Source organism: Protopterus annectens, chromosome 5.part0, assembly GCF_019279795.1.
Source record: "Protopterus annectens isolate FY-2018-M chromosome 5.part0, PAN1.0, whole genome shotgun sequence".
NCBI lineage: Eukaryota > Metazoa > Chordata > Ceratodontiformes > Protopteridae > Protopterus > Protopterus annectens.
The window spans coordinates 1,320,059,427-1,320,082,895 of record NC_056735.1 but is presented as its reverse complement, the minus strand read 5'-3'; the positions used below and the strand labels follow the sequence as shown (position 1 = coordinate 1,320,082,895).

The 23,469-nt window shown below is 41.7% G+C and overlaps 1 protein-coding gene across 2 annotated transcripts in view; it reads left to right on the top strand.

Moving 5' to 3' along the window:
* The window catches only part of C2CD2 (C2 calcium dependent domain containing 2), a 1,081,249-nt gene that overhangs the window by 534,700 nt on the left and 523,080 nt on the right, over positions 1 to 23,469 (top strand). Inside the window, exons 6-7 of one of the 2 annotated variants that reach the window (XM_044071129.1) lie at positions 5,251 to 5,319; positions 14,967 to 15,090. In XM_044071129.1, coding sequence (XP_043927064.1) covers positions 5,251 to 5,319; positions 14,967 to 15,090 — 193 coding nt within the window. The remainder of the gene's footprint in view (positions 1 to 5,250; positions 5,320 to 14,966; positions 15,091 to 23,469) is intronic. The other variant, XM_044071130.1, reaches the window with a different exon arrangement.

Below are 23,469 nucleotides of genomic sequence, written 5' to 3'. Positions count from 1 at the left end.
GTTAGGGGTCGCCACAGCGGAACTCCGGTCTGCTAATGATTGGCAGTAGATTTTTACATGCCGAGTTGCCGGCCCTGACGCACAACCTTCAACGAAGGTACGCCCATTGACGCACGTCTCCACACAGAAGATGCTCTAGCTGGGAATCTAACAGGACATCTTACTGTGAGGCGACAACGCTACCGCAGCACCACCACCGCAGTTCTAGATTCTTCTCCATTATAACTTTATTTAACAACAAATGATTCTTTGTTCCATATTACTTTCTTTTGTTACCTTTGTGTTCTATTGCCATGATTTTTTTTTCTTCTAAATGACTATAAACTCTTGTCTGTATCCATTCCATTGTATATTTTATACGTCATTAGAAGGCAAGTTATTGGTCTATATTTTTTAGGATAGGTTGCAGATTCACTCTTAAGTAGGAGTATTATTTTTCCTGATGTTAATCAGGCTGGTGTCTGATCAGGGTGCACGTACAAATAGTTCTTACTCATGGCTATATCTTCATGCAAAGATGTTAATATTATTAGCCAGAAGTTAGGTACTGCATCTGGTCTGGTGGTTTCCAATTAGGAGCTTTTCTTAACTTTGTTTCCATTTCTCTGGCTGTTACTTCATCCCTTTTCATATCCTGTACAAGTTTTTCTGCCTATGCTAATATGTGTAGTTTGTTATTGGAGGTAGTGCACAATAGATCCTGATCTCTTCTGATACTGTGCATTGTTTGTATCACGTCTGGCTTTTAGTATTTTTGGTTGATTTGTTCACTCTTCTATACTCTTCTAACAGTGACACTTCTCTTAATTGCCTTACAGTTTTCTCTGTTTGATACTTCCATGATGGCATTTGATTTCTCCCCCCTCCTTTCCCGTACTGCCCTGTGTTTTTGTGCTAAGACTTTATCTGATATAAATTTAGCTACACAGTGATATATGTCATTTACTTATGTATAAATTGTACTGTTGTGGAGCTTTTCTCCCCAGGCCTCCGCTGAAAATGGGCTCCTGGCCCAGTCGGACTTCCCCGGTTAACAAATGTGATAAATTAAAATATATTGCATGAATTTCTGTGAACAGTCCTGATTGTTGTGTTTATTTGTTTTATCAGACTTCTAACTTTTTGAGTTTTATTGACTTTCTGTAATCTATTACTTTCATTGATTTTAATGTCTGTTCATCTCTATTAAATCAAGCAACTCTTCTTTTGGATCATTTTTTTTTCTAAAATGAGGGCACATTCTTTGCTCTCCGTTTCTTGTGGGCATTCTATAGAAGGTTCCAGAGCATCTTCCTGTGCCACATTCTGTTCAGTTTCATCCTGTGTCATCTGTTGCTCCTTCATATGGGAACTCACTGGCCTATCACTTCACAACATTGACTGCGTCAGAGTTGCCACAGTGTCCTGTTCCTTCCCTTGCTGTACAACTCCAACTGAACTGTTGTGCTGGTTTCCTATGGAAGGCTCCAAAGTATCTTCATATGGCAACTTATCAGATGTTTCCTGCTCCACTGTTTTCTCCTTAATTTGGGGATCCATTGCTCTATCCTGCTGTGATGTTATCAGTTAGATTTTCTACACTAAATCATTCACTTCACAGGTAATCAATAACTCAGTTTCTATTTTTTTAACTTCTCCATTACTGATCTTCTTTTATAATTTTCCTCTTTGTTTTATTACTTTTTGTATTGTAAAATTTTCCATAGCTGGATGCCTTTGCCTGTATTTCTCTTCAGATATCTTTGGTACTGCTCTTTTTGTATTGATTAGTTTTGCTTTCTCCTTTGCATAAATATTGCACCATATTAAATGTCTGTTTTCTTTCCTATGTCCTTATTTTTTCTTCAGATATCTCTTGTTCCTCCTGTTTCTCCTTACTTGGGGCACTCATTGTTCTATCATACTGTGATATAACCCGTGTTAGACTTTGTACACTAAATCCCTCACTTCGCAGGTATTCCATAACTACAGCTTCTAGCACCTATAGCCCCTGTCCCTCTTGGACAGGAGCAGTAGTTACTGATTTTAGTGTCTGCTTGAACCAGACATCCTTGGGAACATGGGTTGAACTTGGCTAAGCTCGTACGGGCCCTGGAGCCATTAGCCTAGTAACCGACTATGATCCTGTGAACACAAATTTTTGTTTGAAGCTTCTGACAATTTTTCTTGTGCAAGTATTTTTCTTTCCTATAATTTCTCTCTTAATCTTTTTGTATATCTTCTGTCTGGAAATTCTGGGCTTCTTGCTTAATAGTAACACTGCATAATCCTCCCCCTGACCCTGGCCGAGCCCCATCATAAGAATTTTCGTATCTTGAGGATTCTACACTGTCATTTTTTCCAGTCCTGGCACCAGTGAGCCTACCAGGATTGGAAACTTTTTTTTTTTCCTGGATCTTGTGCACCCAGCTATCTTTTTTATTTTTTAACCTACTTCAGTCCGTGATATATTCTGTACAAAATACAGTTTACATATCAGCATTGTCTTCATGAGATTTTTTGAAAAACAATGTGCACCTCATGAAGGTACTCAACAAGACCTGAGGATGAATTCAGTTCTAGCAACACTGCTCTTCTTTGTTTGCTGATTTATCATCTCTCCATTCTGACCCCTTCCTGTGAGAAGGCTTCGTTGGTACATAAGAAGCAAATTAACCCAGCATGTCCATTCATTAAAAACATTATTCCCCTGCTGCTGTGGATCCAGTATTGTTTTTTGAACAAAGGATTGTCCTTCAGGGAAATTAAGTATGCTATCACTCTGACAACAGATTCCTCAGACATGGCTTATGGAGCCCATATTAGGACTCTCCGGGCCCAAGCTACTTGGTAAGGCAGGAAGAGGAGAAAATACAACAACATCTGTGAAGGCCCTCATTCTGGCACCTAAAGCCTTTCTCCCTCCCATGCAGTAGGTAGTCCTACAAGTACAAACAAAGAACACTACAGTGATGTGGTATATAAACAAACGTGGGGCACTACAACCTCCGTAGTCATGCAAACACAGGAACTTGCAGTCTAATGGGGAGTTTCTCTAAGGCTGCATGCATTCCTTCACACCAGAATGTGAAAGTAGACAAGCTGAAAAGAATGCATGCAGAACCCATCAAATGGATGCCACACAGGGAAACCTTTTCGGATCTAACTGTCAGATGGGATATGCTAAACATACACTTACTTGTCTTTCATCTGAACAGGCAGTAGACATAGTTTTGCTTAAGGATAGCAGCTGCAAGACCTTGGATGACAGGTACCTTCTCCCTCAAACAGACCTGTTTCTGTATGCTGTCCCTCTCATACCCTTGATCACCTGGGATTTGATAAAAGTGCAGGAGGAAAGGCGAAAATGATCCTTATAGCTTCCTTTTGACAGGGACATCACTTCTTCCTTTATACAACACGTCAGTAAGCAAACAAGAGGTACTGCCTCAGTGCATGAACCTTCTAACTCCAAACATGTGGTCCCTGTTACACCCCAACCTGGACACACTGAGGCTGACAGCCTGAATGAGGTTGCACTAATCCAAGGCAAGTGTAGATAGAGGATGAGCTACAATTTTTGAAGGAAGCTAGGAAGCACAGTACAAGAAAATCATACCTAGCAAAATAGAAAAGGTTCTCCTCCTGGTTCCATTCCAAGGACCTTGACTCAGAAAGGCTAAGGTGGCATTGGTCCTGGATACCTATCAAACCTCTACAAATCAGGCATAGCTTTTACAGCCTTAATAGTTGTTGCAAACTTGGGGATCCCCCCTTTTTTATTCTAGATCTGCAGGCAAGCAATTCCTGTGGAGGTGTAATTCATCTTATCCCACCCAAGAGACATTTGCGTGTACCATGAGACCTTAACTGTGTAGTGGAGAATCTAACATCGCCCCCATTTGAACCAGTGGGATTTTGCCATATCCAGTTTCTTTCTTGCTTAGAAAACACTCTTTGTTGTGTCAGTCACCTCAGATAGACATATTTCAGAACTGCAAGCATTTACCTGCAAAGAAACCATCTTAATGTTTCATCAAGATAGAATGGTCTTGCATACCAGCCCTTCTTTATGTCTAAGGTGGTTACTAAATCGACCTTGAGTCAGACTATTCAGCTTCCAGTGTTTTCCTCACCCCAAAATTCAGGAGAGAGAACCCTGCATTCCCTCTGTATGCAAAGGCAGCTGAGATTTTACTTGGAAAGAACAAAAGAATTCAGGAAAATCAACTAGCTATTTTTCTGTCTTGCAAAAGAGAAGGAGGGTAACCTGATAAAGCACATTTGGCATAGGAAATGCATATTTTTATCAGCACCACAAAAAATAATTATGCAGCCATATTAGACCACACTTCACAAGAGATGTGACTGCCACTACAGCTTTCCTTTAGGGGAGTTTCCACCAAAGTAATCCTAGAAGTAGTACTTACCTTCTCCAAACACTACAATGTAGGAGCTGCATCCAGAGGAAGAGCAGGTGCAGGATTTACTTGTGTTATCCTGCACTAATTAGTCTCCATATAGTTTATTGACCTCGCCCTTCCTTCATTGCTTTGGGAATTTTTCCAAGGGTAAAGACTGCAACAGTGAATTCTACAGTCAACATAGTACAGTTGTGTTAGAAACTAAACCGTAAATGTAAATGTTTGCGTACTTTTTCTGTTGTAGTCGAAGCGCCTTCCTGTCATCCTCCTCCTTCTCTCCTTCTCTCCTTCTTTCTCATGGAGTTGGGGAGGCAACCTTATTCCTTCACTCTCTCCCAGGTATCTATAAAACCAGACACTCACCCTTATTTTATGAGCCCTCTCATGATCATCGAGATTGGGGTATCTTGGGATGGACCTCCCTGATGTTGGAGATACCACCTCATCCACCATCTTCTGGGGTTCAAGGTCTTCTCACCTGGTTCGGCTGGTACAAGAAAGATCCAAAGATGACAGTGGCTGATGCACCCTTTGTACTTACCTGTGTACTGCCCTTTGTACTTACCTGTGTACTTATTCCAAGAGGAAGGTGTCAGCTGAAGCTTGGAGGAGGGAAGAGCTTTGGAAGACTGGTCATTCACAGGCTTCCTGTTGGCAGGAAATCCAAAGAGTTAATACTACAACAGTGAAACTTCTTAATGTTGAGTTCCTGACACAACTGTACTTTCTTGTTGTTATGGGCTGAATATGTTGCAACTGCTAACTGTGTCAGTGTGATCTCTGTATTACTGCTACTGTTATAAATCTGTGTGTTCTACATTACTATTCATATTTCTTAATTTTATAGATGCTGAAGAGTGAGAGGAAAATCAAAAGCTATTCTGATTGTGCCATGAATGGCTACACTGACAACAGGGTGAGTGTGTCCTCTACTAATGGCTATCAGTCTGATGTCCAGCTTCATCATCTAGTGTAGCTCTGCTCTATCTTTATCTGTTGATGGTGCTGTCTTCCCAGGCAACAGAGAAAGTGTCTGTGTCTGTGTGTCTGTGTGTCTGTGTGTGTGTGTGTGTGTGTGTGTGTGTGTGTGTGTGTGTGTGTGTGTGTGTGTGTGTGTGTGTTGGGGAGGGGGGTTGCAAGAACTTTTGTACATATGCACACTGGCCCACAGTGATGATGCTTCCTCAGGAACAGTAAGATAGCATAGTAGTACGTATAGAAACAGCAGCTCCATCTGCCACAAGATGAGATTATAGCATGAGACCGGTAGGCTGTGGATTGCTTGGTTGCAGTAGCAGCTGCTGTGAAATGTCAGGAGCAGATGAGTACTGCCTTGCATGAAACCTTATGTCGTTGTCGTGCACTCTGCTGCAGTATGTGTAGCATAGGTAGAAGACTTGGACAGGCATTTAGTGAAGGCCGTAGCAAAAACAGAGCTCAGTACAACTGGAAAAAAAGAAGGGTTAACTTATATGAGTTTGTATTTACTTAATCTGCACCCCTACCATTTTAGGTGTCTGTTTACATCATTGCTTGTGTGCCCTAGGCATACTTTCCTCTTCATGTGCTCAGTATTCTTCTTCACTGCTTAGTGTAGTATCTTTGTTGCTTGTTATAAAATACTAAAAAAAAGAAACCCGTGTAACTGTGCACTTTATCTTTATTTGCTATTGCCTTATACTGCTTGCCCTGTTTTGATTTTGTTTGCTTAATTTATGTTGCTGACTCTCTGCCAAGTCCTGTTGTGTACTCATTCATCTTTTTCATTTGTCTCTTGTGTTTTATGCCCCCATTCTGTTTCCCATCATCTTGCTGGCCTCCTGTACATTACATTTCAGCTTTGTTTGTATACATCTTTTGGGACGTGGTATATAGTCTGACTTGATTTCTGCACCAGCAGTGTGTCTGGCTGCACCTTTGTCAAATGCAGTGTTTCTTATCATATCATGTGTACATACCTATATACATATATACATGCAAACATGCATTTGGTGCCAATTTATAAAGTGGAATTCTCTTTCTATGCCCTTGTTAAGTAAACTGGCCAATCCTTTCCCTTGTCAACCATGACCCAGGCCACATATATATATATATATATATATATATATATATATATATATATATATATATACTACTGAAAACTTCCGAACTGTTAAAAACAAAAACAGAATTCCAATGAATAGACGCTGAGCCAGAACTGTTATTTGCTGAGCGCTTTTGTTCGCTTTATTGGTAACAATCGAACTTCATCAGAGCAAAATGTAATGCATTTGCATTACATTTTGCTCTGATGAAGTTCGATTGTTACCAATAAAGCGAACGAAAGCACTCAGCAAATAACAGTTCTGGCTCAGCGTCTATTCATTGGAATTCTGTTTTTGTTTTTAACAGTTCGGAAGTTTTCAGTAGTATAAGTTTATTTCTTCCTAGTCTTATTCGGTTTTGTTTTTCTTCATATATATATATATATATATATATATATATATATATATATATATATATATGGGTTCATGTTTATCGATCGACAACTCACTATATCGACATCCACTTCACCGACATCTGAAATACTCAACACCGCAAATCACGGACATTTAACAGGTAAGAGATTTAAATTTAGCTAATCATGTCTACCAGACATGCATAACACTGCCATACTTACTAAAACATGGTAGGCATGATTAGCGAATTTAAATCTCTTACCTGTTAAATGTCCGTGATTTGCGGTGTCGAGTATTTCAGATGTCGGTGAAGTGGATGTCGATATAGTGAGTTGTCGATCGATAGACATGAACCTATATATATATATATATATATATATATATATATACACCCACGGTGGTGGTGCTGCAGTAGCATTGTCGAATCACAGTAAGACGTTGTCCGGTTCGATTCTCAGCTAGAGCGTCTTCTGTGTGGAGACGTGTGAATGGGCGTACCTTCGTTGAAGGTTGTGCGTCAGGGCTGGTAACTCGGCACGTAAAAATCAACTACCAATCATTACCAGACCGGAGTTCCACTGTGGCGACCCCTAACCGGGAAAAGCCGAAAGACACACAAATATATATATATATATATATATATATATATATATGTATGTATATACACACACACACACACACACACACACACACATATACATATAAAGAGTTTAGAGTAGCCAGTCAACTATCTTCTTGTTTGGAGTTTAAGACAAAGCAGAGTACTTGGAGAAAACCCATGCAGACTCCAGACAGACAATGACTGAAGATTAGGATTAAACCATAGATGCAGGGATTGTGAGACCGAGATCTTGGCCACTAAGCTATCATGTTGCTTATATTGGGCTGTAGTGATGTGCCATAGTGGTGTATCTGATACTGACCACAGTGCCGAGAACCCTACAAAACTGTCTTATCACACGTGCTGTGGTGATACTGTACGGAATTTGTGTGAAACCTTGATTCTACTTAATACACATGACCATGGTTTCTTTGTGTATAGAGTTGGAAATGTTATCCGAGTCCAGACTGACTTTCCTTATTACAAGTTTTAACATGTCTGCAGTTACATCTGAAAGAAGAATGTGTTATTAGTTCTTGGATGTTACCTTAATTGTATAAAACTCGTTTGGGTCCTCATTTTACTCAGGTTCCCATGTTTAAAATTATGATGTTGGTAAACTGCACCGTTGCAGCAGTGTTGACTTCTGTGATAGTTTTGTTCTCTGATAAGACAAATTTAATAAGCAGTTCAGTGCATCTAAAGATTACCTGTGAAGATTGTTAAGAGATTAGTATTTCAGGACACTTTTTTTCCATAGATGTCATGTTTAAATAAAGATATATTTCCTGTGAAGGGAGCATTCTAGCTCATCTTTTGGCAGATTATGATAGCATATATATATATATATATATATATATATATATATATATATATATATATATATATATATATATATATATATTTATATTTATTATTTATTTTGCCTTTGTTGTTCTTGTGCTGGATTCTTCTGTTTGATGACTTACAAGACAATACTGCACCCCTTTGTGTGTGTCTGTAGGGAGTGTTTGTTTTGAATGGCAGGACTCGTTCTTTTTAGTTGTACTGCCTGCTTATTTTGTGTAATCCACCATTTTAAAAAGACTTTTATGTCTATCAATTTGGTAATTGCTTAACTAATACACAATTACTTATTTACATTAATCCAGCATAATTAGAGCTGGAACCCAGTGTGACGTAACCCCCTCCCACCCAGCCATTAATACTTAGGCTGTAAACATGTCTCCATATGTTTAGTCTTCAATGTTTGGAAAATGTCTTTAAAACTTTATAATTTTTCTAAAGTCTGCAAAACAAGTGTTTCTTTTTACGCAGAAAAGTGTTTGCATGCATAAACATTTATGTCAATGTTTTTTTGTGTGTGTGAAAAGAAAATTTAGTTTTGCGCCTTTAGACATGATGTTTAAGCAAGTGGCAGATGTCCTTCATGGATGCATCTGCAGTCATAACAACTGGGTTGTCCTGTCGTCAGGCAGCCCTTCAGTCGGCCGGATTCCAAAGTCCGGGTCCGCTTCGCTGATGTCGCACTTCACCCGACGCCATCTCTGTTGGTCTTCGGTATAAAAGCATCAGCCGACGCCATTTTCTTCAGTCTTTCTTGCCGTGCGCCAAGCAGAAGCTGTTCGCAAGTGCCGGTCGGTCGGATCCAGAGATTACTTCTACCGAATACTACTTGAAGACTTCTAAAGCTAAGTACCCGTTGGGGACTCTTTCTTGCCTCAGCCGATGTCAGAAAAAGTTAATAATTGTTTAACCTGTGGGTAACAAATACCTCATAAAGATTTCCACTCTTATTGTCTGCCTTGTTTAGGCCCAGCCACGACGTAGCAGCCTGTTCGCCTGTGCTTCTTTCAACCGACGAACGCTTAGGCGTCGGTCGGAGTTTGCAGAACAGTTTTTCGGTTCTGATTTTGCGTACATTATGCCGTCGGATCCTCCGACTACCCAATCTGCCAAAAAACGCAAAGATAAAGACCGACACTTGCGGTCCGCGGTTTCGGCCGAAACCATGGTTAAGCAAACCGCGAGTGTCTCGGTTTCGGCCGAAACCGAGAAAACTAATCAAAGTACAGCTGAACCTATCTCTACAACTGAGGCCCCTGCTACAACTCTTGAATCGCCCTCAGAAATTTTATCCACTACGGTGGTTGCCATTGACTTATCAGACACCATTCCCTTGGATGTCTCTACCCCAGCACGTGGTGCTGCTAGGCCTCCAGCAGCCATGTCCATTAAGGCCTTCGCCAGGGCTAAAGCAGCCAAGACTACTAAAACAGTGCCTGTTAAACCCCCCCACAACCAGGCCCTCTTCTAGTTCTCAAATGCTTACTTTGGCAGAAGATTTAATTTCATTAATTAGAGGATCTCAATCTCACCCAGACAGGGCCTCTCAGCCCCCAGAGAAGAGACCTAGGGCAGAGCCCCCTGAGCCAGTGTCCTCTGATGATTCTGCTGATGAATCAGACATAACTGACCAGCCAGAGGCTCCTTTCTCCAATTTTGAAGATTCTGATGCTGAAGAATCCATTCCAGCTGCTTCCCCACCAGAAGAATTCTCCTTTGGGGAAACCTTACATGCCATGCGAGAGCAGTTCCAATGGCAGCAACAGGATTTTTCAGACTCCAGAAAAAGACTTAGGACCTTTCTGCACCTCCCACAGCACAGGCCCTTAGCTATACCTCCTGTTCTCTCTGTGGTGGATGATGCTTTCAATGATGTCTGCTCCGCTCCAGATTCTTTACCCCAGCCCCTGCCAAACCAGACAGATTTTACAGGGTGCCAGATACTCATCACCACCTTTACAAGGCCCCACTTGCAGACCCAGAAACTATATCCCAGGGTCCCAAGGCAGTAGCCACGACCACAGCTAAAAACCCTATTCCTTCTGAAAGGGAAGCAAGGTCATTAGACAGATGGGGTAAAAAGGTCTACACTTCAGCTACTCTCTCAGCTAGAGCTTTAAACTGTCAGTTTCACATGATACAATACCAAGAGTTTATGCTTGATCAGTTAACTAAAAACTAACCACTGATGAATCTCTTGATAAGAAATATGTATTAGAAATGGTAAATAACATACAACAGGTTAGCAACCATTCCTTAAAATGTGGCTATGATGCACTGGAGGCTTCATTTAGATCAGCCATGACTGGCACAGTGATAAGAAGGCATGCATGGCTAAAGGAGCAAGCTTTACCGGATCATGTTAAAGCTAAGTTGCTAGATGCTCCTATGGATAAGACAAGTTTGTTTGGTACACCTGCCCAGCAGGTTATGAAGAAAATGGAAGAAAAGGCAAAATCTGTTCAAACTGTTAAAGATTTCTTGCAGGTTCAACCCCCAAGGTTTAGCAGGAACTGGCCTGCCAAAAATTGGTCCTTTCCTGACTCCACAAAATTTCAAAGGGGCAGGAATAGACGCTCCAGAGGCAGAAACCAATCCAGAGGAGGTGCCTACAGAGGTCGACAGTGGCAAGGTAACAACAGAGGCACAGACACAACCACTGCCACTACATCAGCACAACCACAGTGACTTAACCCTAAATCCGCCTACCAGGGAACAAATAGCAGCTCCTCTAGGCGGAAAGTTAACCTTATTTTCAAAGAACTGGCACTACATAACAAAAGACAAGTGGATTTTACAAACCATAGATCAAGGTTACCGGTTTCACTTCCACACTTTACCAGTCAAAAGAGGAATGCCAAATCTACCTCCAAATCAAAAAACAGAGGCTCTACACCAGATAATGGAGTTAGCAAACATGAGAGCTGTGGAAAGAGTGCCGACAGCAGAGCAAGGAAAGGGGGTCTACTCCAGACTATTCCTAGTTCCAAGAAAGGGAAAAAGTTGGAGACCAATTCTCGACCTGTCCACCTTAAATACATACATCATTGTCCCAAAATTCAAAATGCTGACCCTACAGCAACTTCTTCCCATGCTGGGCAAGGAGTCTTGGCTGGTAACTCTAGATCTCAAGGAGGCATACCTGCACGTCCCCATTCGACCAATCTGCAGAAGATACCTCAGATTTCTTGCAGGATCAGAGCACTATCAATTCTCAGCATTGCCCTTTGGCTTATCTACTGCGCCCAGAGTATTCACAAAATGCCTGGCATCAGTAATCGCCCATTGCAGACTACAGGAATTCAAATTTACCCATACCTGGACGACTGCCTGCTACAAGGGGACAACAAAAGCAAGCTGACAACAGATTTACAAAGGGTCATTTACTTGCTACAAGCACTGGGATACACAGTCAATTTACAAAAGTCAAGGCTGATACCATCCCAAACAAGGACATTCTTGGGCTGAATTGGACACAGTAAAACAAATGGCATTCCTGACTACAGAAAACAAAAGAACTCCCTCTTTACTTCTTGGCACTAACAAAACTGAACAAGTTAACAGCAAGAAAAGTACTGCAGGCCTTGGGCTTCATGGCATCATGCATAATCTTGGTCCCATTTGCCAGACTACATATGAGAAAACTACAGTGGTACCTAAAGAATTTATGGTCCCAACACAGACACAGCCTAGAAACAGAAATCCCACTAATTCCATGCTTAAAACAGGAGTTCCTATGGTGGGCTCAGGCATGCCAGTCAAACCCAGGCCTACCCTTTCGCAGATGTCAAGCAAGCCAGACCATCACAACAGACGCTTCAGACCTAGGATGGGGGGCCCACATGCTGGACAAATGTGTGCAAGGATTGTGGACACAGGATCAACTTCACCTGCACATCAACCTAAAAGAAATGCTGGCAGTAAAACTGGCAATCCAAAAGTTCAAACCATTTCTCAAAGAGGGCCAGTTGATGATAAGGACAGACAACACCACAGTCATGTGGTACATCAACAAACAGGGAGGCACTCATTCATACCCCCTATGCAGAATGACTTTGGAGCTGTGGACCCTGGCACTCAGCTACAACATCCAGTTACAGGCAATATTTGTACCGGGAAAAGAAAATACTCTAGCAGACATATTAAGCAGAACCACATCGGATGCCCACGAATGGAAGCTGCACCCGGACATCTCCAAGACCATCTCAAAGAAATGGGGAATGCCTCAGATAGACCTATTCGCATCACCTCTCAATCACCAGCTCAAAAAATTTTGCATAAGGACATTCCACCCGCTAGCATGGAAAGTGGATTCGCTCTCCTTCAGCTGGAAAGGCCTAGCAGCATATGCATTCCCACCTCTTCCTTTGATACACAAAGTACTACTAAAAATCAAGGAAGAACGCCCAAGGATAATCCTGATAGCTCCAAACTGGCCAAGACAACACTGGTACCCACTGCTGAGGAGCATGTCTCGGAACAATATGTGGCCAATACCCCTGATGCCTCTGATGTTAACTCAGAACAACTACAGCATCATACATCCAAACCTAAAAACGTTGCAACTGACTGCATGGAACATCACATAGCAGCAGCTAATCCAGAACTCTCCCAAAGAGTTAAAGACATTATTCTTGAAGCACGCAGACCTTCAACAAGAAGGAACTATGCTGGAAAATGGAAAAAGTTTGTCATTTGGAGTACGGAAAGAGGAAAAGATGTGTCAAACATAGATATGCCTAACATTCTGGAGTATCTGGCCGAACTTCTTCATTCAGGCCTGTCCTACTCCTCCATCAAGATACATGCATCAGCTATTTCAGCAGAATACAGCTTTGATCCACCTGTTATTTCGCACCCTTTGCTCAGGCAGTTCCTCAGAGGAATCAAGAATGTAAAACCTCCAAGGAAACCACCATTACCAGCTTGGGACTTAAACTTTGTGCTAGAAAAGTTGACACTATCACCCTTTGAACCAGCAGCAACAGCAGACCTACAACACCTGTCATGGAAAACTGCTTTCCTACTGGCAATTACTTCAGCAAGGAGGGTTTCAGAACTACAGGCCTTAATGGCAGTGCAACCCTTCCTAATCTTCCACCAAGATAGAGTGTCCATGAGGACTAATCCTACATTTATGCCCAAGGTGGTATCCAGAGTGTCTTTAAACCAGGCAATCCACCTACCTACCTTCTTTCCCAACCCACAAAACAGAGGGAAAGAATACTGCATACCTTGGATGTACATAGACAGCTACGCTACTACTTGGACAGAACAAAAATAGCAGAAAGACTGACCAACTTTTTGTAGCCTATGCAACAGGAAGGGAAGGAAAAGCTATTTCCAAACAGACAATCTCCAAATGGATAGGAAATTGCATACGATTCTGTTACTCCTTCCATGGAAAACCAATTCCACAGAACATAAGACCTCATTCTACAAGGGCAACAGCCACTACCACAGCCTTCTTACGAGGAGTGGCAACCAAAGACATTATTGAGGCGGCTACTTGGACCTCCGTGCATACATTTGCCGAGCATTATAATTTGCCTCTATATTCCAGATCCCGAGCAGGGTTTGCCACTGCTGTACTACAAGGGATCCTAAACACACCATAATCTACTTTTATCCTCCTCCCCTAGTTGGCTATGGTATTCTACCCAGTTGTTATGACTGCAGATGCATCCATGAAGGACATAGTACAGTTTTGTACCTACCATAAATGTAGATGTCCGAACTGGATAGCATCTGCAGTCAGGATTACCCTCCCTCCTTCCCCTCTGTGGTACTCCTAGGGTGTTTACCCTCCTAATAGCTAGCTGGTGGGGGAGTCTCTTATGGTGTATTTGTTTGTATATATGTACATACATGCTTATTTTTGTGTTTACCTCTATCTTTTTTGGAAACATTGGCATCTAACCAAATTTAAGCCTTCAAGAGGGCTACTGGCATCTGGGGCAAGAAACACTGAAGAAAATGGCGTCGGCTGATGCTTTTATACCCGAAGACCAACAGAGATGACGTCGGGTGAAGTGCGACATCAGCCGAAGCCGGACCCGGACTTTGGAATCCGGCCGACTGAAGGGCTGCCTGACGACAGGACAACCCAGTTGTTATGACTGCAGATGCTATCCAGTTCGGACATCTACATTTATGGTAGGTACAAAACTGTACTATCCTGCTGTAAATTCACATCTTGATATTATGACAGTGTGAAGTACTAACCATTTTAATGTTCAGGTGTTTAATGTCTGAAACGTGCTTATTTTGTTTTGTGCAAACTGTGTTTTCAATTTGAGATCCTTAACATCTCCTTAGTTTTCTCTGTACATTTCACAGAAATTTCAGCCTTGAGCTTCACAGTAAGTTCCATTTCTTTTTATCTGCCTAGGAATTTCTTTTAGAAAGTCAAAATAGAAGTACCTATTTTAAATAGGTTCATAGGTTCATACTAGGCTATCTGCCCTAGGGCATTTATAAGCCTAGCCAGAATGTGTTTGGCTTTTGCCACCCATTTTAAATTTATTTTGCTATGCCCTTTTTCGAGGTTAGTATACTGTGCCTCTGTCTAACAGTGACACAGAAGTGATACCCGGGGTAAACCTGCTGTATTGTCTACTACAGTAATAGTATAGCGGTCTCCTGTGTTAAACGCTTCTTTGCTTCCTTTGTTTTTAGACTATGCAAAATGCCAAGACCTCGTCTCAAGCAAGTTGTCCTCCAAAACCACCAAGGGCGCATGAACTAAGGCTGTTGGTGAAAAATATCAAAGTATCCCAACTTATTATTTCACAAGCTGCAGGTAAGATGCGAGCAAGAAGGAATCTTGTCTTTGAATAACACAGTGAGAAGTAGAAACATTAGTTCTGATGACAAGGCATATTTGTTTTTGAAAATATTTTTGTTTTTTGCAGGTTGTACCATGTTTGAGTACATACACTTTGTTATTGTATTGGTATGTATTGAATACAGTAATGCTTTTGTTACTATAAAGTACACCATAAATTAAATCCCTTTTTTGCATAACCTCGGTCCAGTGTTGGCATGCTTGTGCTTTTACCCTAAAGCAGTCTTCATTCAAAAAGCAGTCTTTGCCATTTATTTCTCCTGTCATCAATTACTGTTCATACAGCAACATTTGTTCAGCTTCTCTTTCCAGGCTTGAGTTTTTGGAAATCTCTTCTATAGCAGAGTCTGTTATTTTACTTCAGCAGTGACTAACACATACAAGTCTTTATGAATGGCTAGGCTGAAAAAGGCTCTATAGTCATTAGCCTAGTAACCTCCTATGGTCCTATGATACCTTGTTGGATCACTGACTATGAGGCATGGCACCCTACTCTACCATCAGTGGGATGAGTTCAGACATTAGTCTGACCGGTTATAAGTTTGGTCAAGAGTGTGTATCTTGGGGGAAGGGCAGGGGAGTTTTCACATCAGATGACTGATGATGTTATGTGTTGTTCCCTCTGGTTTTAGTAACCCTGCCTAGCATATGCAGTCCATCTTGTATATACTTGCTAAAGGTCTGTGATTGCCACCCCTCAGAGAATGCATGAAGAAGGGCTGAACCTCCTCAAAAGATGAAAGGCTACTCCAGCAAAAGGGAGTGTCCAGGATTGTTAGAAGAGAGCACTTTAGCTGCTCTTTGAGTTAAGGCAGGTTGTTCAGAGATGACAGAATAACATCAGTTGTTTGGGAAGGAACCAGAAGGGGAGGGGGGGGTGCATAAAATATTTTAATTACTTTAGGATGTAATGTGTTTCCCCATGTTAGTATTTTCTTTGTGCATTGGTGTACCTGGCATACATTATTACACTGAGTGTGGAAATTCTGCTGTACCTACTACTTCCAGTTCCTCTCAAGCCTAACCTCAGAAATACTGGGTATGCTTGTAATATGACTATAGAGGCCCCCAGAAGTTGATAATCTATCGTGATATCCTCTTCACAATCTCAGAACCTGGTGATTTACAGTTCTTCCTGGTTTAGGCAAAAAGAAAAAAAATTCTGGAAGAGTACATTTTTATTTCTGGGAATGGAAGATGTTTTAGGAGGAAGCATATTTAGAGTATTTGTGAAGAGCAAAAGGTAGTATGAACAAGGATGGACAGAAGTTTAGTTCCATCCTTCCATCTCCTAAATAACATTTGCAAACTGAGCAGGACCCAAGAGCAATCACCAGCTCAACTTGTAGGATCTCCCCGGGTGGTCCCAGGCAAGTCAAGCACGTAATCCCCCCATTGTGCCCTAGGTTTGCCTTGTGGCCTCCTTCCAATGAGCTGTACCTGCAGTGGGAGGTGTCTGTGCGGCATTCCTTACAATGCTGCACAGACCACCTTGACTGAATCCTCTGAATCTGGAGAAGTATTGGCTGTACTCCGAGATTATTCTAGATTGCCAGCAATGAAACAATCCACTTTTTCATAGCCAGTATAGAATCCTCTTTGCTTGTCATGAATCAGAGACTTTACTGTTGAATGAAGTCTCTTTTCCAGCACCCATGCTTTGTTTTCCCAAGAATGATGTGTGCAATCCCTCTGTACTTCGATGGAACTTCTAATCCCATATTTTGAAAACTAGCCTTAAAAAGGCATTGAAGAAACTTCTTTCAGTGATAGCCAACCTGTTCTGTGGTTTTGTGAATGTTTGCACAAAATCACAAATTTAATTCTGTAGCTTCTCAAGCCTTGTATTGCAGGAGAAAGATGGGATAATTAGTCCATTTCACCTGTAAGATTAGGACCTCTTTGCTCAGTAAAGCTATAATTTCAGGGGAAGTAGTCTGCAGTTAGTAGTGTGAGTCTGGCAACCAGGTTTGCTGCAGAGTCCAACAAGGTGAGTGAAAAAGCTGTTTATATGCCTGTATTTTTCTGTTAGGGTGCACAGAGCATTGAACCGTTTGATAACTTAGCCCATCACAGAGTCCAGTGACAGATGCTTAATTGTTGAACTGGAATGGTAAGATATTCTTCGTGTTTCACTGTTGCAGTCATCACATTTGGGTCTCCCTGCCAGGGTAGCCCTCGGCTGGCCCGAAAACCAGAGATGTATTTCTGCGTCGGTTGCTGTCGTTTGAGGACTGTTATCAGGTCGTCAAGAGTTTAAAGTAAGGCAGCTGATGCCATTACATCAATCTTTCTTGCCATGGAGCCCGATGCAAAAGCAGTTCGCACGAGTGCCGGTCATCCGCTACCTGAGTTGTATCTACCGAATTGAAGTTGAAGTCTTCTAAAGCTAAGTATCCCATTGGGGATCCTTCTTTCTTGCACTAACCGATGTCAGAAAAAGTTAATAATTGTCTTGCCTGTGGAAAGCAAATACCACATAGAGACTATCACTCTTACTGCATTACTTGTTTAGGCCCAAACCACGATGTCCCCCTTTGTCGCTTCTGTGCTTTGTTCAGTGCCAGAACTCTCCGTCGTCAGGCCCTTATTGTAGCCAGATATTTTTGCTTACAGTCCTCGAATGCCAATATGGCTTCTGTAAGCCATCTGATAGATCTTCTGAAAAAACGTAAAGATAAAGACAGAGACAGACTGCACAGGTCCAAACCTACCGACGATGCTTTCGTTAAGCTAGTCGTCAGTTCTCCAGTACTCAGTGAGGCACTTTCACAGCCCTTGATGCCCACTTGAGTTGATTCACAGACCGCTACCAAGACCCTTTCAGAGTCCAGTATGCTGCAAAACACTTCTTCGACTAAGGATCCTGCGGTCATCTCTACCTTGGATTGGTCCGGAGCCGCTGAGCAGGCACCGGCTTCCGAGGAAGTCCTTCACACTACCGAATCTCACACAAACCGATGTCTTCTTTCGCGACTACCGTTCTTTCAAAAATGACCGAGTTTCTTAGGCCCAGGTTTTGAACTACACCCAAGAAACTGATGACCCACTCTCAGGCGCCTGCTACCTTCCCTCAGTCTCAAATGCTTAAAATGGTGGAAGACCTTATCATGCTGATCAGTGGAAGCCAAGCTAGCCCCTCCAAAATGAAGAGATTTGTCCACTGTAGTTTTATCTGAACAAGAGTCTGATGACTCTGATGCATCTGACTATGAAGACATAGGTTCATAGGTTCATAGGTAGGTACTAGGCTATCGGTCCTAGGGCCCATACAAGCCTAGCCAAAAAATGTACCCTGGCTTTCGCCACCCAAGAAAATTATCTTCCTGTGCCCCTGTCGAGCAGAGCCACAGAAGTGATCCCCGGGGTGAATTTCCCATTTCCCATCCAATCATCAAGATTTTTCTTGAAGAGTGCTAATGAGGAGCTCTGTTTGACATAGATAGGTAGTCTGTTCCATAGTATGGGAAGTCTCTGGGACAGGAATCTATCCCTCCAGCATGTTCTGTTTATTGTGGTGACAAGGTTAAGGTCCCTAGAGCGTGTAGCTCGGAGGGATTGGGATTTCTTTAAGTGGAGCATGTCCAATAGCTCTGGGTTTGACATAGCTTTGTATGTTAGGCAGAGATCGCCCCTGAGTAGGGGATATACGATGGAGTAAAGCTGTAGCTTTTTGAGACTGTTTGCATAGAGAATCAGTTTGAGGTCAGTAATCCTCTTTGTGAGGTATTTCTGTGGTCTTTCCAGTTGTTGTAGATGTCTTGTGAGGTACATACCAAAAAGGGCGTTGTACTCTATAATGGGTCTAATGAGTGATGAGTAGAGGGGAACAATGACCTCTTTTTTTCTGGATGAGAATCCTTTTGTGATGAGATGAGCCACGTAGAAGGATTTCCTGACCACTGTGGCGATGTGATTATCAAAGGAGAGACTACTGTCCACCTGTGTCCCAAGGTCTCTTATCACATTTTCGGCATTAAGTAGACTACCAGCTATGTGGTAGTTCATGGGTACAGAATTTTTACCAAAGGGGATGACAATACACTTTTTGGCATTGAGCTTCAGGTCATGGCTTTGACACCAGGTATCTGTCTCAGTGAGGCCCTTTTGTAGTTTGTCCACATCGTTAGGAGTTTTGATTATGGCTCCTAGTTTGCAGTCATCTGAAAACTTTGTTAGCCAAAGACCTTCTGTGTTGGCCTGCACTTCAGAGAAGTAGATACCAAACAGGAGAGGACCCAGGACTGAACCCTGTGGTACTCCACTTGTCACTGGTCTGATGTCGGGTTTGGAATCCGCTACTTTCACAGTGTTGGTTCTGTCCGTGAGCCAGTTAGCAACCCATCTTGTGACATAGGGATTTATACCTAGTTTAGTGAGCTTATCTATAATTCCAGAGTGGGGGATGGTGTCGAATGCCTTGGCGAGATTTAGATAAGCTGTGTGAACCATTTTACCCTCATCTATGGCTTTGGTGACTGCTTCAAAGAAGTCAATCAGGTTTAGGAGACATGATCTGCCTTTTACAAATCCAAACTGAGTAGGGTCCAGAGTTTGGAGATTACCAATGTCTTTGTTTATGAGTTCCATGATGATACGTTCCATGGCCTTGCAGACCAGGCTCGTCAGGCTAATGGGGCGGTAGTTCCCGGGGTCTGTCATGGCTTCCCCTTTGTGGAGTGGGATAACTGTCGCAGTGCACCATTCAGTGGTACAAAGCTTGAGGTGAGGCTATGATTGAACATGGTGCTTAGGTAGGGTGCCAGTTCATTCTGTAGTTCATGTAGAACGCAGCCTTGGATATTGTCAGGTCCCATGGATGCTGTGTTCTTGGCTTTGGACAGTGTGTTTTTTACCTGTGCAGCCGTGATTATAGGAACTTTGCATTCTTCCGGTATAGAGATGGGCCCTCTAGGGGGTGAGAGTGGGGTAAAGTTAGCACTGAACCTATCTGCTAGGATGTTGGCAATATCAGTTGGTTCTGTATATTTAGTGCCATTATGCTGTAACTCAGAGCAGATCTGAGTGTTCCCATTTAGATTCCTGATATAGCTATAGAATGCTTTGTGGTTGTCTTTAGAGTCAGTGGCAATTTTGTTTTCGTAACTAGCTTTGGAGGATTTTATGAGGGATCTCAGCTTCTTACTGAGGTTGACCAGGGAGTTCCTCCAGTCATGGGATTTTACTCTTTTTTGCAACAGTTTCTTTCTTCTGTTGTAGAGTTTGTTTATGGCAGAGGACCACCAGATTGGCTTCCTTTTTTTGGAGGATAACATCTTGGTTCTATTAGGGATAGCATGATCCATGCACTCGTGTAAGTGCTTATAAAGTACATTTGTGTAGGATTCAGCAGTCATACCTCTGTTGTCCATCTGCATGGGTGTCATGAAGTTTGCCACTTCTGTCTTAAGAAGTGTGAAGTTGGCTTTTGAGAAGTTTTTACGGTGGTTTCCCTAACTGGGGCTGGGGGTGGGATGTGGATGTCTAGGCTGATAAGCTTGTGGTCGGATCTGACCAACGAGGACTTGACCTCTGGTGTGGAACACCGGTTTCCCATGTTGGTAATGACCAGGTTTAGGATATTGCTGCCCCTGGTGGGGGTGTGAATAAGTTGATCCAAGGCGTTGGAATTTATGAATTCTAGAAAACGTTGAGCAAAAGAGTTGGTACATGAGTAGTTTTCCCAGTTAATGGTGGGGTAGTTGAAATCACCCATTATTAGGGTGTTGGGTTGTACCCTAATACTTTCCAGTGAATCAAGAAATAAGAAATGAGGAGTGTGAATCCTGGGGCATTGTGGGGGGGTCTGTAGCAAGCTACAATTTGGATTGCGGTCTTGCCCAGAGTTAGTTGCACTTGGATAATCTCGGATGCATTATGCTGTGCAACTAGCCTGGAGGTGTGGATATCCTTAATGAATATGGACACGCCTCCGCCTTTAGTGCTTCTTTCTGGGTTAGGTGGCTGAAAGGGTGTGGTATGAATTGAAGCCTGGTAATGCAGGGGTGCTCTCTGGAGCTTTGAACCAGGTCTCTGTCACTGCACAGATGTCAATGTTCTACATTTTAAGGAGTGCCTCGAGTGAGTGCATTTTGAGGTTTAGACTTCTAGCATTGAGTAGCAACCCCTTTCCACTTTTGAGGATTCTGATGCAGAGGACTCCATTCCTTCAGCCTCTCCCTCAGAGGATTTTTCCTTTGGGGAAACCCTCCATACTTTAACTCATTCACTCCGGAACAGCTCTGAAAAAGCTGCCTGCTTAATTCCAGCATAGGAACAACAGTGCAGCCTGCGCTCATTTTCAGAAAATCCATTTCTAATACAATACAGAAAACCAATGTTCATAACTCTTTAACTATAAGAGCTAGACTAAAAATGTAAACGCGAAAGTTGTTCAGCAGACACTGACCTTTCCAACAGTGTAAATGTTGATAGTGCATATGAAAGTCATTATTAAATATTTGGCAAGGAATGTTGATATTGTGCATATTGTTTACCTTTTTGGAAAAGTAAAGCACAATATCATGGTCAGTGTACCATGCAGACCCATACACTTTGAATTTAATTTGTTAGTATGAAGGTCAGCTTTAAAATTATACCTTAACCATTACTGTGTGATGCTCCTTTCTTGAGATATTCACAGAAATATGATTAATATATTATTTCTCATAATTGATAAATAAATAAAGGATAAAATCTCTTCACCTGTAACAGACAGAGCCTACATATCAGTGTAGAAGTTGTGCATCTGAATGTCAGCTTCAAAATAATGCATCATTTGTGTGATCACCATGCTCCCTTGCAAAGATATGGGCATAATAATGAGAAGTATTGTAAATGTATAATTTTCATAATCATACAAGACTAAAACTGTGATATCTGTACATGTGTACAGTTCACAGACACAGTTCTTTTACCATGTTGTAAGGAGTAGCACTGTCTTCAAAATGAGGTATTACTTGGCACACTGACATGCTCCCTTGCTAAATTATTTAGCAAAATATAAAAAAAACATAATTTCCATAACCGAAGTCCGAAACAAACTTTGATATCTGCACATGTGTACAATATACAGGCACAATTCTTTTACCATATTGGAACCATCAATACTGTCTTCAAAATGAGGTATTAACTTGGTACATTCAGATGCTCCCTTGCAAAGTTATTTACCAAAATATGAAAAAAAAATCATAATTTCCATAACCTAAGCCCAAAACAAACTTTGATGTCTGCACATGTGTACAACATACAGGAACCATTATTTTACCATGTTGGAACCAGCAATGCAGTCTTCAAAATGAGGTATTACTTAGCACATTCTGATGCTCCCTTGCAAAGTTATGTACCAAAATATGAAAAAAAATCATAACTTCCATAACCTAAATCCAAAACAAACTTTGATATCTGCACATGTGTGCAACATACAGGCACTATTACTTTACCATGTTGGAACTATCAATATTGTCTTCAAAAATGAGGTATTACCTGGCACACTGGCATGCTGCTTTGCAAAGTCATGTAGCAAAATATGAAAAACATCATAATTTCCATAACCTGAGTCCTAACAAAACTGAAATCTTTTAATATGTACAGCATTCAGAAGCAGTCAAAATAGTATAACACTTGGATGTTACTGAGCCCTTGCTCCTACCACCTAATTTCCACCCATGACTGACAAAGCATGGAAACCTGCCCAACTACTGAGTATTAGCAGAAGTGCAGTAATACAAGCAGATATGGCAAACTTATGTGGTTCATCAATGTAAGAATTAGTCACAAAAGTAATAATTCCAGTTATCACATCTGACCATCACCCTGGTTACAATAAGACCCATCAGTTTTCCTCAAAGCAGTATGTGCATATTGTTAACAGATAATACATTTTTCTTGAAATCTTGATACATAAACAACAAATTATAATAATCATCACTGAAACCTGAGCTATAGATAACCTATACTTACACCGTATCTGTATTACGATCTTCAGAAGTCTGAGCATGTATGCACAGGCACTTCCCTGGTACACAAATGAATTATTTCCCCTACCAACATCTTCATTACTACATGTTATACACATATCCCTAAATGAAATAGTCACCCAAATGACCCCTTCAGGAAAATGTTGAGATACGCACAATCACCAAAATTATATATATATATCACCAATGTATATATGTGCAAGTACATTATGTACATACATACCCCCTCCCCACCAAAAGGGCAAATATCTATCCCAGCAGAGTGCTGCCCCCCTGACATCTCAGATGCTCAGGTAAGAGCTGGCCTCTCCAAAGCAAAAAACACAGCATCAATGGGACTAGACGGTGTCCCGGG